Raw genomic sequence first — 17,254 nt, 5'->3', positions numbered from 1 at the left:
CGCAGCCTTAAACTCATGGGCTCAAGCTATCCTCCTGAGCACACACCTGTGGTCCCAGCTACTCAGGAGGCTGAAGAGGGAAGATCACTTGAGCCTAGAAAGGCAAGGCTGCAATGAGCCATGATTATGCTACTGCACTCCAGCCTGGGTGATAGAGCAAGACCCTGTCTCTCATCTCAAAAAAAAAAGAAAGAAAGAAAGAAAGAAAGAAAAACAGAAATAGGAAATGAATATGTTATCCACTGAAGCCTTCTCCAACCAATTCATCTCCAACTATTCTTACCCTGGCCACTATGTATTTTCCTACTTTCACCCTTTTGCTCATGCTGTTGCCTCTGCTGGGGCACTCAGATCTCTCTCCTGAGCTCCTGTTAACGATTGCCTTTCACTCTACTCTGTGCCCTCAGCATTGACTATCAGCAGATCAGAAGCTCCTTGGAGGTTCTGTGTCTGTGACTTGTTTTCCTCTGGACCCCATGGTCAGGAGTGGTCCACAGGTGTTTGCATAACTGACCTGGGGCGTCGTTATGTAAGGACTTCTGATTCTTACTTGCCAGTTGCATCAAGACCTGTCACCATGGAAGAAAAAGAGGAAGCTCCACAGAAATTATTGGGGGAAGAGTTCCAAGATTAAGTGAAAGAGGCCAGGTGTGGTGGCTTACTCCTGTAATCCCAGCATTGTAGGAGGCCAAGGCAGGTAGATCACTTGAAGTCAGGAGTTCGAGACTAGCCTGGCCAACATGGCGAAACCCCATCTCTACTAAAAATACAGCACTCCAGCCTGGGCAACAGAGTGAGACACCATCTTAAAAATAAATAAAGAAATAAATAAAATAAAAATACAAACATTAGCCAGGGGTGATGGCAGGCACCTGTAATCCCAGCTACTCATTAGGCTGAGGCAGGAGAATCGCTTGAACCCGGGATGTGGAGGTTGCAGTGAGTTCAGATTGCACTACTGCACTCCAGCCTGGGCGACAGAGTGAGACTATCTCAAGGGGGGAAAAAAGAAGCAGAGGGTCAAAGAGTAAGTAGAATACATTGCCATTTGTGTGAAAAAGAAAAAAAAATGTGTAATTTTGTTTGTTTTTGAGACAGTCTTACTCTGTTTCTCAGGCTGTAGTGCAGCAGCACAATCTCAGCTCTTACTGCAACCTCAACTTCTTGGGCTCAAGTGATCCTCCTGCCTCAGCCTCCTGAGCAGCTGGGACTAAAGGCATGTGCCACTCCATGCTCGGCTAATTTTTACTTTTTTTTTTTTTTTTTTTTTTTTTTAAGAAATGAAGTCTCCCTGTGTTGCCCAAGGTGAGTCTGGAACTCCTGGGCTTAAGCAGTCCTCCTGCTTCTGCCTCCGAAAGTGCTGGGATTACAAGCATGAGTCATCATGCCTGACCAAAAATTGTATAATTTAAAAAAGGCTGCCGGGCGCGGTGGCTCACGCCTGTAATCCCAGCACTTTGGGAGGCCGAGGCGGGTGGATCACGAGATCAGGAGATCGAGACCATCCTGGCTAACACGGTGAAACCCCGTCTCTACTAAAAATACAAAAAATTAGCCGGGCATGGTGGCGGCGCCTGTAGTCCCAGCTACTCGGAGGCTAAGGCAGGAGAATGGCGTGAACCCAGGAGGTGGAGCTTGCAGTGAGCCGAGATCGCGCCGCTGCACTCCAGCCTGGGTGACAAAGCGAGACTCTGTCTCAAAAAAAAAAAAAAAAAAAAAAAAAAAAAAAAAAAAAAAAAGGCCTATCCTTGGAAAGATATGAAAAAAGGTATGAGTATATAATCCCACTGGGACCTTCTGACTCCCGGACCTTACATACATATTACCTGTTCACCCACATACCCCCCGACACACAAATTAAAACATTCTAAATACTGATTCTTGGGCTGTATCCCCAGAAAAGTATCCAGGATATCAAAGGTTGGATGCAGGAACCTGAGTCTAAAGCACTGTGTGTCAGTTCATTCCACACCCGGAACTGAATTCTCAGGAAGAGCCAAGATGCAAACGATATTTGGAAGCATAAACTTTAAATGCATTTTATCAGGAAAATAAGTAGGAAGATCTCTAAGGGATTATGAAGCCACATTTGGGAACCCACTGATTTTGTTTGACCTCTGCTTTTTTTTTTTTTTTTTTTTTTTTTTCCGGATAAGGATAGAGAGGGAGAGTGAGTTGCCTAAAGCTGCATACCCACACACCCACTCAGAGTCACAGGCCAGTGCCCCAGGATTTCTTTCTTCTTTCTTTCTTTTTTTGAGACGGAGTCTCGCTCTATCACCCAGGTTGGGGTAGAGTGGCGCCATCTGAGCTCTCCGCATCTCTGCTTCCCGAGTTCAAGTGATTCTTGTTCCTCAGCCTCCTGGGTAGCTGGGATTACAAGAGTCACAGGCCAGTGCCCCAGGATTTCTTTCTTCTTTCTTTCTTTTTTTGAGACGGAGTCTCGCTCTATCACCCAGGTTGGGGTAGAGTGGCGCCATCTGAGCTCTCCGCATCTCTGCTTCCCGAGTTCAAGTGATTCTTGTTCCTCAGCCTCCTGGGTAGCTGGGATTACAAGCGCCTGGGTAGCTGGGATTACAGGGGCCCAGGGGTGGATTATTCTCCACCCCTGCCTAATTTGTGTATTTGTAGTAGAGACAGGGTTTCATCATGTTGGCCAGGCTGGTCTCGAACTCCCGACCTTCTGTGATCTGCCCACCTCAGCCTTCAAAAGTGTTGGGATTACAGGCATGAACCACCGTGCCTGGCCACCCCAGGAATATTTGATAGCATCAACATCAAATCATCCCTGCCTGCCCTCGTGTAGGGACTTCTCACTTAGAAAGTTCTACAGACCCAACGGGCAGGACAGGAAGATAGAGAAGAAAACACCATCTTTAATCAACCCACCTGCACAGAAACCAGGAGAGCACTCCCCTCCTTGCAAGGTCCCAGTGAAAAGAGAACCTGGTCCCCTTGCAAAAACCATCTTATAAAAACAAAAGGCTTCAAAGCACCAGTGGCTGCACCCGTTGAGTAGAAAGGGGCCTGGGAGAGTGGGGTTGAGAGAAGTGGGGGCTGGAAGCAGGGCTGGCCCAGTGAACGGCAGCAGCTTAGCCTGAGGGAGCTGCCCCCCTCTTGAGCTGTACCCAGCAGCTAGGAGCTCCATGCCTGTGGGGGCCAGAGGAACTCCTGGGGCTGGCTGCTTGCAGTTGGGATGGTGGGGTGGGGTTGTCAGCCTTGCTCAGGATATTTTGGCCGTAGAGAGTAGGGAATGATAGATTGGAGGGTAGTGGGCGAGGAGCGAAGTGGTCACCAGACAGGCTCAGGTGTGCAAACCATACGCACCATCTGGGTGTCCCCCCAGTTCCTCCATGCCTCCTGCCCTCCTTTCTAACCCAGGGCCACACCTCTTTCACAGATGAAATGCTGAGGCCTGATCCTCTCATCTATGGACACACCAGGCAGTGTGTGGGATGCAGGGTCCTCAGGAGTGTCTGTGGAGGGAGGTGGGGAAAGTGTTCTCGCCTCTACTTGCCCCCAAGGAAGGGTGAGGGTGCTGGCAATCCTGACTCCCCCACTACTCACACCCCCATCTGTCCCTTCAGAACTCCTTGTGGGCTTGTTAGAGGAGGCTTCTGGCCATTGAATTGGTTGTAAACGCTGGTGATCTGTAAACACTGGAGTCTGGGCAGCGCTGACCAGCATTGCTCCCCTCTGGAACCACAAGCCTTCCAACTGGTGAGGTGGATGGAGCCATCAGGGGTGAGTGGAGTTGTGGAGGGGATGGGGATACAGTAGAACCAGCCTCAGGGACCTGGAAGGGGGTGGGGTGACTGAGTTGGGGCCCCACTTTCCTGGAGGAGAGAGCTTGAAATATTTGCCAAGGGTGGACAGAGGCTGAGTGTAGGAAGGCTTCTCTGTGGGTGGGGCTGAATTTAGGGCTCTGTCCATCCGGTTCCCAATAAGAGAACGAATGGGTATATTGCTTTAAGAGAGGCATTGGCAAGTGGTGGCGGTGGTGTGTGAATATGGTGGAGACCACATGGGTCCAAGCTGGAGGGGGGCTTGAAATTGAACTCAGAGAGCAGACGTGGGTTTTACAGTCAGAAACTGCAGAAAGTACACTGTGTTCAAGGCCCACTTCCACCAAAAATCTAGCTGTGTGGCCTCAAGCAAATTGCATCTCTGGGCCTCAGTTTTAATGTACTGCAAAATGGGAATTTTAATCCCAGTCTAGCTCAGGGAATTGAGTTAAATGAGAAGTCTAAAAGAGTCCATTTGCTAAGGAATTAATCACTTGAGGAGGGGAAACCGAGGCCCAGAGAGGGCAAGGGCTTAGCCAGACATCACAGTCAGTGTTGGACCTGCGATTAGAACCCAGGACTCCTGCTCCTAGTTCAGAATAGCTTTCCCCAGAGCTGGTGAGTGAGTGTGGTGGGATGGGATGGGTGTGATGTCCTGCTGTTTTTGGACAGGGGGGCAGGATGCTGGGTGAAGGGTGAAAGAGAGGCTGGAGAAGAGAGGAAGGCCCCAGCTCACGCCAAGGCTGAGATTAAAAACAAATAAACAAACAAAAAACCCGCGGTGCCCCTCCCCCGCCCCGCCCCACTCCTCCGAAGTCCGGGCTGCGAAGAGCCAAGGCCAAGTCCAAGTCCAAGTCCAAGTCCAAATCCGCGTCTCCGGCTGCAGACCCGGGGGCGGGCGCAGGCTGCAGTGAGCGCGCGGGCCACCAGGGGGCGCGCCTGCGCCTTGGCCTGAGCCCAAGGCAGCTGCGGTCAGTCCAGGGGCCCAAGGCGAGGCGCCGAGGTGGGCGCGGGGCAGAGGCTACCCCGACCTGCGGGAAACAAAGGCAGGTTAGGGACAGTGGACCTCAAAAGTATGGGGTTGGAGAGACCCGGTTGCCCTGCCCACTCCTCCGTCCCCTCCTTTTCGCAACCCCGACGCCCGGGCCTCCCCAAGCCAGCAGGGCGCCGTGACCCACGTGTACAGAGGCTGCAGCTGTAAATGCGACGTCTTCTGGGGCGCCTGGTATCCGTAGGAGTCAAAGCCGCCGATGAAGTCAACTGCGGAAGCGGGGCGGCGCGTGTTAAGAGTTCAGCGGCGGGGTGAGGAGAGGGAGACTGGGTCCTGAAGGTGGGGAATCTGAGGGCAGGACCCCCACCCGAGGAAGCGGAGCCAGAGAAGCCGTGAGGAGGGGAGGAGCGAGGGTCAGACCCCGTGCAGGGCCTGGGGCGGGGCTTCGGCTGGACCCTGAGGGATGGGCCTCTGGGGGTCTGGAGGCAGCGGGGCCGGGCCAGCGGAGGGTCAGGCCCCAATCCTTAAGGCTTGGGCCTGGGAGGCCGGGCGGTCCTATGGGAGAGAAGGCTCTTGGGGGCGGGGCTCGAGCCTCTAAAGGGGACAAGACCTCTGATGAGGTCCACGTGTAGCGAGATTGGGGAAAGGCGGTGCTGGGGCCAGGGACTGGGCACCTGGACGTCTGGACCCCAGCCCGGAACGGGCTGGTATTCAGAGCCTTCCACACCAGCCGCCTCTTCCCCTCGAAAGGGGCCAGTGACTTGGGCTCCCTCCCGCCACGGCCCGTCACAGGCCTCTGTCCAGGGTGCTGAAGGTACGGGGCAAGATTCCCCTCTTCCCTAGGGGCGCCTTACTCACAGCTGTCCTCCTCCTCCAGGAACACTTTGCTCACGTAGCAGGCGAACACGAAGCCGAACAGCTGGGAGTGGAGGTGACACGTCAGGGAGGGAAGGAGGAGTGGGAACCTCTTCCTCCACCCCCTGCAGGGCCCTGTACGCCCTGACTGGCAAGGGAGGAGGCATGCCAGGATGAAGGCAAACCCGTAACAACTTCCAGTTAAATGTTTTCACCTTAAAGTCAAACATACATGGTTTAACTCTTCTGAAAGTGTGACTTGAGGCAAATAATCATTTTACCTCTTTGAGCCTCAGTTTTCCCAGTTGGACTTATGGTGTGTTAAGAAGAAAGAGGATTATGTGACTTTGTGGGTACAAAGTGCCTAGGACAGGGCTGGCCCTTCTAGAAACAGGAACTACTCCTATCTTGGAGTTAGTTTCTTCTTTCTTTCTTTCTCTTTCTTTCTTTCTTTCCTTCTTTCTTTTTCTTTTTCTTGTTTCTTCCTTCTTTCCCTCCCTCCCTCCCTCCCTCCCTTCCTTCCTTCCTTCCTTCCTTCCTTCTTTCTTTCAGACAGGGTCTCACTCTATCACCCAGGTTGGAGTGCAGTGATGCAATCATGGCTCACTTCAGCTTCAACCTCCTGGGCTCAAGCGATCCTCCTGCCTCAGCCTCTCAAGTAGCTGGCTTTGTAGGCATGAGGCACCATGCCCACTGGGGTCACTTTTTTATTCTCACAACTCTGAGGCTGGTATTGTCATTCCTTTTTGTGAATAAGGAAACAAGCTCCAAGAAGGCAGGTGACTTGTCCAAAGTCACGCAGTGGGTGTATTGAGCATTTAAACCCAGGACTGATTCCTAGTCTGATGCCTCATCCTATTCACTAAACCTGTTCACTCCCTGCATAGGCGCTGGGGCAGGGGTGAGGGAAGGTGGTACAGGATATGGAAACAGATGCAGACAAAAGGACAGACAGGTGGAAAACCTAGGTTTATCCCCCCCCTTTTTTTTTTTTTTTTTTTTAAGGAGTTTCCCTCTTGTTGCCCAGGCTGGAGTGCAATGGTACAATTTTGGCTCACTGCAACCTCCACCTCCCGGGTTCAAGCGATTCTCCTGCCTCAGCCTCCCGAGTAAGCGGGATTACAGGCATGTGCCACCACACCTGGCTAATTTTGTATTTTTAGTAGAGACGGGGTTTCTCCATGTTGGTCAGGCTGGTCTTGAACTCCTGACCTTAGGTGATCCGCCCGCCTTGGCCTCCCAAAGTGCTGGGATTGCAGGTGTGAGCCACTGTGCCCAACCCATCATCCCCTCTTAACTAGAGCTAAAGAAAGGGATCGGGAAGTGTGTGTAGGGTGGGAGACAGAAGGACTCACTGCCAGGAAGATCTGCAGGGCGCTGCTGAGGGCTTCAATGTAGGGATAGTCAAGCAAGCAGCCAGTGACAGAGATGACATGGTGGTCCTCCAGAGCCAGGCGGGAGTTCAGAACAGGTGTCACCAGGCAGCCTGGTCCATTCTCCATCCACCAGGAGCGGTGCAGGGATGTGTTGAAGGTCATGATGAAGTCCCGGTCCTGGGGGCAAAGGAGCCTGGGATACCGAATGTGAGGGAGAGGGAGGGGGGAGCTACTCCCCCAGCCCAGGGAGACTTCATATTGATGGGTAAAGGGATTCAGGGAGTCTGCACCTGCAAGTCCATATTTGGCCAACAGGTGGCACTTGATGACCACACAGGCCTCACTCTTTTCTCATTGAGATGGGAAGGGGTTTGTGTGGACTCACAGGGGCCTCAGAATTTTCAGAGCTGGAAGGAACATTAACAATTTCCCAGCCACAGGTGAAATCCTCAGTACAGGCCCCTTCACAGCCCATTCAGTCTCTCCACTGCTCCCACTGTGTGCGACCCTGGGCGAACCTCTCCTTTGGGGCCTCAGTCTCCGCATTTGTTAAATGGAGAAGGGCTGGCCTAGATTGGAAGTTCTTACTCAGGGTGTGCACCCAGGTGCCCATCCATGCAGTCACTCATTCAGCAGGTAAATACTCACTGCCTGCCGACCAGGGGCCAAGCACTCAGATGTGCGATCTTATTTTATCCCCTCAGCAACCACATGAAGTTGCAGTTGCTTTATGTCCACTTACTAGATGAGGAAACTGGGGCTCAGACAGGATCGGCCCCTTGCCCAGGGTAATATAGCTAGAAGCTTTCAGAGCTGGGATTGGAACCTAGCAGGGTCAAACTACAAAGCCAATGCTCTTAAATTCACATATTTTGTCTCCTTTATATCTAAAAATAGAAGTCGTGTCTCTCTGGGCTTGCTCTTATTCAAGTGAAACAGTCCTACTTTCTTCAGCAGTTCTTCGTGTGACATGGTCTGCTCAATCTTCCCTAAACAAACTCTAGTCTCTTTCCCTTCTGAAAAATATTGATCAGAATTAGAGCCAAATCTTTGTGATCTAAGCAGTACAAAGCATGTGGCATTTTCACCTCCCTTGCTCTGAATACTCTACCTCTATTAGTGGGGCCTAAGAGTAGCTTTCTGGGCTACCACATACTGTTGGTTTTTACTGAGCTTGTGATCAACTGGGACCCCTGGCTCATCTTCACATGGGCTGCTCTTCAGCCTTATCTGCTCCATCATTGTGTTTGAGGTAGCCAGAAATGGATTGGTAGGTGGAAAATGGGGCACACAGATTATTTGGGCGTGTAAGGAGAGGGAGGCTTCTTCAAGACATGATGCTCTGGTCCTATAACACAATACCCTTGGGGCAGGGGATGGGAATGGTCAGGTTCTGCCCTATGGCACTGCCAGGCCTGAGGCTTACCTGGGACAGCTGTCCAACCTCCAAGTAGAAGCAGATGATAAACGCATTCCAGCCAACCCAGAGCACCAGCCAGGCTGCATACTGGGGAAAGCAGAGGTGGGATCAGGGTGGGGCCTGGGGTGTGGGGTAGGGGGAGTGTCAGTGGAGACAGAGCTCAGGGATGAGGAGATCTGGGCAGGGGAAATTATGAGAATACCTCACTCAGAGAGCACAGTGTAGCCTACAAATCATTTACACACCCATCAGGCCTTACAACAGCCCTGCAAGGTTAGCACTGCCCTCTCTTTAGAGAAAACTAATTTAAAGCTGAAAGGAAGTTTAAGCTTTCCAAGATCACACAGCTAGGAGGAGGTAGGGCTGCCACTCAAATCCAAGTTCTCTGCTAGCTAATCCCATCCACTCTGCTAACAACATCCTCTAGACCAGCTGTCTCTAGAATACTGGAATCATTCAAGGATGTTTGTCAAAAATGCAGATTCTGGGGTCCTACCTCTAGACCTACTGATTCCGAATTTCTAGGGATGCTGTTTAAAAGCTGTTTAAGCAATCCCTAGGGGATTGTAACTCGGATGACCCTTTCAGAAACATGTTCCAGGTGGTAAGCCACTAGAGGGCGAGGACTTTGCCTGCCTGGCTCACCACTGCAATGCCAATGCCTAGCACAGAATAGCTGGATGAACCCGTTAAGACTATAGGAAATGGGCCAGGTGCAGTGGCTCATACCTGTAATCCCAGCACTTTGGGAGGCTGAGGTGGGCAGATCACTTGAGCCCAGGAGTTCAAGACCAGCCTGGGCAACATGGAGAAAACCCATCTCTTAAAAAAAAAAAAGAGGCCAGGCACAGTGGCTCACGCTTGTAATCCCAGCACTTTGGAAGGCCGAGGTGGGCAGGTCATCTGAGTTCGGTAGTCTGAGACCAGCCTGACCAACATGGAGAAATCCTGTCTCTACTAAAAATACAAAATTAGCCAGGCGTGGTGGCGCATGCCTGTAGTCCCAACTACTCAGGAGGCTGAGGCAGGAGAATCGCTTGAACCTGGGAGGTGGAGGTTGTGGTGAGCTGAGATCACACCACTGGACTCCAGCCTGGGCAACAAGAGTGAAACTCCGTCTCAAAAAAAAAAAAAGTCTTAATTATTATTATTATTTTTTTTAGGCAAAATCTCAGTCTGTCACCCAGGCTGGAGGGCAGTGGATGCTGGGAACTTCAGACCAAAAGAGACAGGAGGTTATCCTGCAGCCTTTTTCCTGAGTATGAGTGTGACATCTTCTCACATGGCTGTGGCTGGAGTCTGGATATAAGGGAACCAGGGGAGGTGGAGGCAGGATCATGGATGGGGCCTGGAGAAAGGCTGGGGTGAGCAGACGACAGTGAGGCCCCAAGCATAGAAAGGGAGTCCAGCCTGGGCCCTGGATGCCCTCACTCTGTCACTTTCCTCCTTCCCCTCCTTGCTCTGTAAATTGTACCTGAATGACACAGGTGGATCTGCCCTGCTCCAGCAATCTTTCCATCTGTCTGGAGGGAGAGGGCTGGGATGGGAGGGACTGGGAGCTGCATTGCTAGGGCAACACCGAGGCCCCTGGGCCCCTCAGTTCTCTCACATCCCGAATGTGGCCACCTCTGGGGAGAACAGCATTCCACCCACGGCAGTGAGCTGGAAAGGAGGTTAGGGTAGATTTGAGAGCTGGATGCTGCTACCCAAGTCCTGTGCCTGCAATTCTAGTGGCTGTCAGCTGGCAGACAGTGTTGTTGACAGTGGTGCCTGGGGCTTCCCTGAGAACTGGAGAGAAGGGTTCTCTTACGTCAGATGAGAGAGAGCCTTGTTAGGGTCCTGTTCACCTGGCTTCTGGGAGCTGAGCCTGCGGAGGTGGGGAAAGAAGTCCTAGAATGAGTGTGCGTGGGCTCTGGAGGCAGCATGACATTGCATGTCATTGTGATTGTAGGTGTCAAGCATGTATGCAGTAAATCTAGTGAAAAGCCTTTTCGCTCAAGAGAGCCATGTGAAGAGGTCACTGAGGAACAGCAGGCGATATGGGTGAATCTAGCTGAAAGCAGGAGTTTGACAGAGACCATTAGGAACCAGGACTTGGGAAGAGGCTGTCGGGGAGGAGGAGAGAGACCCAGACTCCTGGGACTGGAGCGCAGGGAGGCACTGACCTCAAAGCCACACTAGCTGCTCCAGACCACATCCTTGATGTACACTGGGCAGGACAGACAAATGCCAAGCCTTCCTGAAGCTTCCTGAGAAACTAAATAAGATGAAACCCACCCCTCCTGTGTCCCTGCGCCCGTCCCTCGGCTTAGTGAGGGCGTGTAGTGCCGTGGCAGGAGCCTTCACTGTAGATCTGATGTTCTAATCCTGCCTTGCTTTCATTAGCTGTGTGACCTTAGGAAGACTCACAACCTTTCTGAGCTTCAGTTTCCTCATCTGGAAAATGGAGCTGGTAAGGTCTGCCTCACAGGGCTACTGCAGACATGAGATGAAGCACGTGAAATTTAGCAGCGTGCCTGGCACATGCCAGGCACTCACTACATGATCCATTTTGTTTATATTTGGATTATTTCCCTAAAAAATTCTTCAGGAAAAAAAAAAACAACCCTGTCTCCTCTGAGCAAAGAAGCACTGGGCTGTGCACATTCACCCCATCTTGCTTTGGGTGGAGCCAAGACCAGTGCCCCAGTGTTGGGAGGCAGTTCTGGTTTTGAGGAGCAGGGAGGGGTGGAGTGGGCAGGGGTGAGGAGAGGAGTTGGCTTGGGAAGGGGCTAGGTGAGCCGTACCAGGATGAGGTACCGGGATCGGTACTGCACGGTGCCAAAGATGCCCAGGATGACTGCCATGATGTGCAGGAAGTTGGCTAGGATGGGAGCCCACTGGTAGCCCAGGAAGTCAAAGATCTGCCGCTCCAGCGCAGCCACCTGTGGAAGAGACAGGCTGAGGCCACAGTCATCCCCTGAAAGGGAAGGACAGGGATTCCTGCTTGACCTTGGGGAGCAGGTGGCACCAGTTACCATGGTGATGAGGCGTAAGTCTCAGAACCATCCAGTCCTTCACTACCAAAGGGATGCTGGGGGTCCTTAAGCCTGGTCATTACTTTGGGATGGGCTGAAAGGTGATAGGAGCCAGGATGCAGAATACCTTCCTCCCCACCAAGAGGCCCTTCCCTCTAGCAGCTCAAGCTCCTGCATCTACTCCGTGTGGGGAAGACAGTGGGGTCAGAATCCAGACTGTCACTCCAAGCCTTGGAGGGCAGGGAAGTCCTGGAGCCACAGTTACCTCTTCCAAGGATCCCTATCTGCAGCTTGCCCTGGCCCATGACATCCATGGGCTACAGAGAAAAAAATGCTTTTCACTCCCTTTCCCTGAGGGAGTTGGAATATATTGCAAAATTGGCCTCAAATCCTCCTCTTCCTGTTTCCACGCTCTTACGTAGTGCCCTTCTACACTAATGCTGTGCTTGGCCACGCGACTTGCTTTGCCTAAAGGGACTTTGTCAAACACGATGCAAACGTGTTTGAAAAAGGCTTGAAAAATGCATGAGTCCAGTCTGGGCATCATGGTGAAACCCCGTCTCGACAAAAAATACAAACCATTGCCAGGTGTGGTGGTGTGCGCCTGTAGTCCCAGCTACTCGGGAGGCTTAGGTGAGAGAATTGCTTGAGCCCAGAAAGCAGAGGTTGCAGTGAGCCAAGATCATGTCACTGCACTCCAGCCTGGGCGACAGAGTGAGACCCTGTCTCAAAAAAAAAAAAAAAGAAAAAAGAAAAAAAATGGGTGTGCTTTGGAGCTTGCCCACTTGCTTCACTTGTAACAAGACCACCTTGTGAACAAGCTCCAGCTGACCTGCTGGAGGATGAGAGGCCGCGGGGAGGAGAGTGAAGGCACCCCAGCTGACAGCCCATCAGCCATCAGCCATGTGAGCAAGGCCATGCTAGATCACCCTGGATCACTAGCTGACCAGAGACACATAGCCCAGAACAGAAGAATCTCCCAGCTTTCCCACAGAATCATGAACTAAATAAAATGGTCATTTATTTTTTATTTCTAAATATTTATTATCATTATTTTTAAACAGAGTCGCTCTGTCACCCAGGCTGCAGTGCAGTGGGGCTATCTCAGCTCACTGCAACCTCCGCCTAATGGGTTCAAGCAATTCTCCTGCCTCAGCCTCTTGAGTAGCTGGGACCACAGGCACCTGCCCTCATACTCAGCTAATTTTTGTATTTTTAGTAGAGGCAGAGTTTCACCATGTTGGCCAGGCTGGTCTCGAACTCCTGACCTCAAATGATCCACCCACCTCAGCCTCCCAAAGTGCTGGGATTATAGGCGTGAGCCACCAGGCCCAGCCAAATTTTGCTTTAAAGAACCACCTCCTACCATTCTGTCCACATGGCTTGAGTGGGGCTCACTCATTTCTAGTTTCTGGGGTGGGCAGGTGAGCCAAGTCTAGCCAAATAATCAAAGACAACGATGAATTTAGGGATAGGCGCTCACCTTGTGCTCTGCCCCTGAGAATCACCCTGGATATTTGCTAGAACAATCGGGAAGAGCTGCTCTCCTGCCAGGATACCTGAATGGGTGTGGTGTGAGCTTGGAGCTGTTGGTGGCTGCCTTGGCCACCTCAGGTGGATGGCCTGCCTGAGGACAAAGCCATAGCTAAGGTACAGAGAGAGTGTGTGTGGGAGGAAGACTGAACACACACAAGGGAATGTCCTGTGCCATCTTTCAGGCCTCTGAATACAGCCATGCCTAAAGCTGGTTCTCCCTCCTTGTCCTGCCGATTTTTGTCATTTGCAACGAAGAGCCCTAACTACAACAGAAGAGGAGAGAAGAGGGTCTGGCTGGGGAGGGGGAGGGAAGATTCAGATAAAGTGAGGAGATATAAGAAGCCTTTTTCCAGGCAGGGAGGCAGGAGGAGGTGGAGCTGATGCTACCACACAGATGGCAAGGCTTGGGCAGAGACCAAGGAAGCTGCAGGCTTGGGCAAGGTGGTGAGGGAAGCCTGGTGGTGCCAGGCCCAACCTTGGCATTTACCCACCTGGCACCAGCCTGCCTCTTGATGGTGACTCCCCTCCCAGGGATCTGCAGATTGTAAAGCTCATCTCTCACTGGATGCTCCTTGGCAGAACGGCAGAGCTGGAATCATTATTTCATTTTGAGGAAAGGGAAGATGAGGTTCAGAGAGGGGAAGTGACTTGTCCAAGGTCACACAGCAGGTTGGTGGCAGAATAGGCCTTTCTCAGCCACCTGTCCTATCTTGGCACCACCTTTCCCATCTTGGCATGGGTAAGGGAGTCAAGAAGTGTAAATTGTGGTGGGAAGTCTGCCTCTGACTCCTGGGTGACTTTGGGCAGCCCACTTTCCCCGCTGGGTTTGGGGCTCCTCTTCCATGCATGGAAGTCACTGGACTAGGTAATCTCCAAGGGCCCTTCCAGCCTTGACTTCCATCGTCTGCTGGCCTTGGGGGAGAAACTCCCCAAGCTTGTTCAGGGGCCTCTGTCACGGTCACAGTCTCTGTCTGCTGCTCCTATGCCACTCTTCCTCTAGTCCACTCTTCCTCTTTCCACCCTGACTCTGCCTGGCCTTGGGAGCCTTGGTGGTCTGGGGTCCAGCTCAATGTTCTTGACTCAGCTGTTACCTGGCCCTAAGGGAGAAGGTCTCCGTCAGAGGATGGAGGAGGAGGCTGTGACAGAGCTATCCAGGCTCACGGTGCAGCTGAGGCACCCTGCCAAATACGTCCACCTAAGGCTGGGCGCGGTGACTCACGCCTGTAATCCCAGCACTTTGGGAGGCCAAGGTGGGCGGATCACTTGAGGTCAGGAGTTTGAGGCCAGCCTGGCCAACATGGTGAAACTCCATCTCTACTGAAAATACGAAAGTTAGCTGGGTGTGGAGGCTAGGGGAGGAGAATTGCTTGAACAATTGCCTGGGTGTGGAGGCAGAGGCTGCAGTGAGTTGAGATTGCACCACTGTACTCCAGCCTGGGTGACAGAGTGAGACTCTGTCTCAAAAAAAAGGAAAAAAAAAAGTCCACCTAAAAGATGATATCATCTCCACCCAAACTGGCACCTACTCAAAACCCCTCTGTTCTCTGTGACCATATTGATAGAAAACAGAGAGGGATAGTTTGTTTTGTTTGTTTGTTTTGTTTTTTAAAGCAGTAGCAGATTGGTAGTCACTTAAACTCAGATTCAAATTCCGGCTCTGCTGTGTGACTTAGAGCAAGTCACTTTCCCTCTCTGAATCTATTTATTCAACTATAAATAGAGAAGATAATCCCTCTCTTGAGAAGTTGTTGTGGGGATATAGAGATATCACATAAACTAACAGACAATTAGACTTAATATATAGCAGCTAATTAATAGAAGGCTTAACAGTCTAAGCTTCTTAGTTTGGCACTGAGGGCCCACTAGGATCTGGCTCAGTCCTGTATTTCCCATCAGCTCCTGCCCCCAAGAGGCTGTAACAACAGTTGAAGACCTACCTTCATTCGTCTTTGCCTTATTTTTTATTTTATATTTTATTTTGAGAAAGAGTCTTGCACTTTTGCCCAGGTTGGGGTGCAATGTGGTGATTACAGCCCACTGCAACCTCAATTTCCTGGGCTCAAGGCATCCTCCTGCCTCAGCCTCCTTAGTTGCTGGGACTACAGGCAGGTGCCACTGCATCTGGGTAATTTTAAAATATTTTGTAGAGATTGGGTCTCACCATGTTGCCTGGGGTAGTCTTGAACTCCTGGCCTCAAGTGATCTTCCTGCCCTGGCCTCCCAAAATGCTGGGATTACAGACATAAGCCACTGCTCCGGGCCTCCCTTTGCCTTTATCCAAGCCCTCCTTAGTTTTCACGGTGTAGCTCAGTTCCCTCTTTTGGTAGGAAGGCCTCCCTGACTGGCCCACAGGGACTGCTCTCTCCACTTGACATGGAGTGGAGGCTGTTCTTCCCACTCTCGGCATGGCTCTGGCCTTCCTTCATCCTCACGCCCAGCAACCATTCACTCATTTATCTATAACCAGCCAGACCCATTTATCCATCCATCCGACATCTGACATGCCCTCACCCAGCCAGGGTTCATCACTTATTTATTCACAGAACGTTTAGTCTATGGCAGGCTTTGTGCTAACTCCCGGATGTAGGAGTGAAGAAGTTGTGGTCCCTGCCCCTTTGAAACTCAGGACCTACTTAGTAGAGGAGGGGGACAGGAAATCAGTACAAACCGGGGAGTCAGGGCTATGACCCAGGCCTGAAAAAGGCCATCTCTTCCTCTGATGGTGAGTGCAGATTTAAACAAATCTTTTTTTTTTTTTTTTTTTTTTTTGAGATGGAATCTCACTCTGTCGCCCAGGCTGGAGTGCAGTGGCATGCTATCAGCTCAATGCAAGCTCCGCTTCCTGGGTTCACACCATTCTCCTGCCTCAGCCTCCCAAGTAGCTGGGACTACAGGCGCATCCCACCATACCCAGTTGATTTTTTTTTTTTTTTTTTGAGATGGAGTCTCGCCCTGTCGCCCAGGCTGGAGTGCAGTGGCTCGATCTGGGCTCACTGCAAGCTCCGCCGCCTGGGTTCAGGCCATTCTCCTGCCTCAGCCTCCCCAGTAGCTGGGACTACAGGCGCCTGCCACCACGCCCGGCTAATTTTTTGTATTTTTAGTACAGGCAGGGTTTCACTGTGTTAGTCAGGATGGTCTCTATCTCCTGACCTCGTGATTCGCCCGCCTCGGCCTTCCAAAGTGCTGGAATTACAGGCGTGAGCCACCGCGCCCGGCCCCAGTTGATTTTTGTATTTTTTGTAGAGAACAGGATCTCGCCCTGTTGCCCAGCCTAGTCTCATACTCTCCTGGGCTCATGTGATCCACCCACCTTGGCCTCCCAAAGTGCTGGGATTACAGGCATGAGCCACCATGCCTGGCCTAAATATATATTTTAAAAATTTAGATGTAGGCTGGGTATAGTCACTCACACCTGTAATCTCAACACTTTGGGAGGCCAAGGCCAGAGGATGGCTTGAGGCCAGGAGTTCTGGACCAGCCTTGGCAACATAGTGAGATCCCATCTCTATTAAAAAAAAAAAAAATTAGATTCAGTGTCTTATAAACAATCTTAAAGTTATTATTTTTTATTAGAAAACCAAGTCAAGGCCGGCGCAGTGGCTCACACTTGTAATACCAGCACTTTGGGAGGCCAAGGTGGGTGGATTACAAGGTCAGGAGTTCGAGACCAGCCTGGCCAACACGGTGAAACTCTGCCTCTACTAAAAATACAAAAATTAGCTGGGTATGGGGGCAGGTGCCTGTAGTCCCAGCTACTCAGGAGGCTGAAGCAGGAGAATTACTTGAACCTGGGAGGTGGAGGTTGCAGTGAGCCGAGATCGCACCCTTGCACTCCAGCCCAGGTGACAGTGCGAAATTCGGTCTCAAAAAAAAAAAAAAAAAAAAAAAAGAAAAGAAAAAGAAAACCAAGTCAAATATTCCAGAACTTCTGCTTGTGTAGCAGTTACATGCAGCTAATTAACAAATAATAATAGGAACAAAATAAGAGGAATACCTTTCCCACCTGGTTGCATCAGCTCCGAAACACGAATCTGAGGGCTGCAGTGATTGTAAATCATAACTGGCTTTGCTGTGTCTTTGTTACTTAGAAGGGAGGAACTGTGCAGACGCAACAGCAATCTACTCCTTTGCAAAAATTGCAAATGCATGTGCGCTGGGGGAAAAATTGACTTCGGAGAGATTTTTACCTGGTCAGCTGCAAGCCGAGCCAAGGTAGCTTCTTGAATCCCTCTCCTAAGTGAGCTGGGGTGAACGTTCCTGGGGGCAGTGGATAC

General features: G+C 51.3%; 1 protein-coding gene across 1 annotated transcript in view; it reads right to left on the bottom strand.

The window, feature by feature from the left end:
- Nucleotides 1-2,856: 2,856 nt before the first annotated feature.
- The window catches only part of NKAIN1 (sodium/potassium transporting ATPase interacting 1), a 60,932-nt gene continuing 46,534 nt past the window's right edge, over nt 2,857-17,254 (bottom strand). The window contains exons 2-7 of the mRNA XM_028836837.2: nt 11,214-11,351; nt 8,434-8,514; nt 6,987-7,184; nt 5,635-5,695; nt 4,964-5,045; nt 2,857-4,816 (exon numbers count right to left, since the gene is read on the bottom strand). Coding sequence (XP_028692670.1) covers nt 4,807-4,816; nt 4,964-5,045; nt 5,635-5,695; nt 6,987-7,184; nt 8,434-8,514; nt 11,214-11,351 — 570 coding nt within the window. The 3' untranslated portion in view covers nt 2,857-4,806. The remainder of the gene's footprint in view (nt 4,817-4,963; nt 5,046-5,634; nt 5,696-6,986; nt 7,185-8,433; nt 8,515-11,213; nt 11,352-17,254) is intronic.

Source organism: Macaca mulatta, chromosome 1 (genome assembly GCF_049350105.2).
Source record: "Macaca mulatta isolate MMU2019108-1 chromosome 1, T2T-MMU8v2.0, whole genome shotgun sequence".
Classification (NCBI taxonomy): Eukaryota; Metazoa; Chordata; class Mammalia; order Primates; family Cercopithecidae; genus Macaca; species Macaca mulatta.
This window is presented reverse-complemented; position numbering and strand designations above follow the sequence as displayed.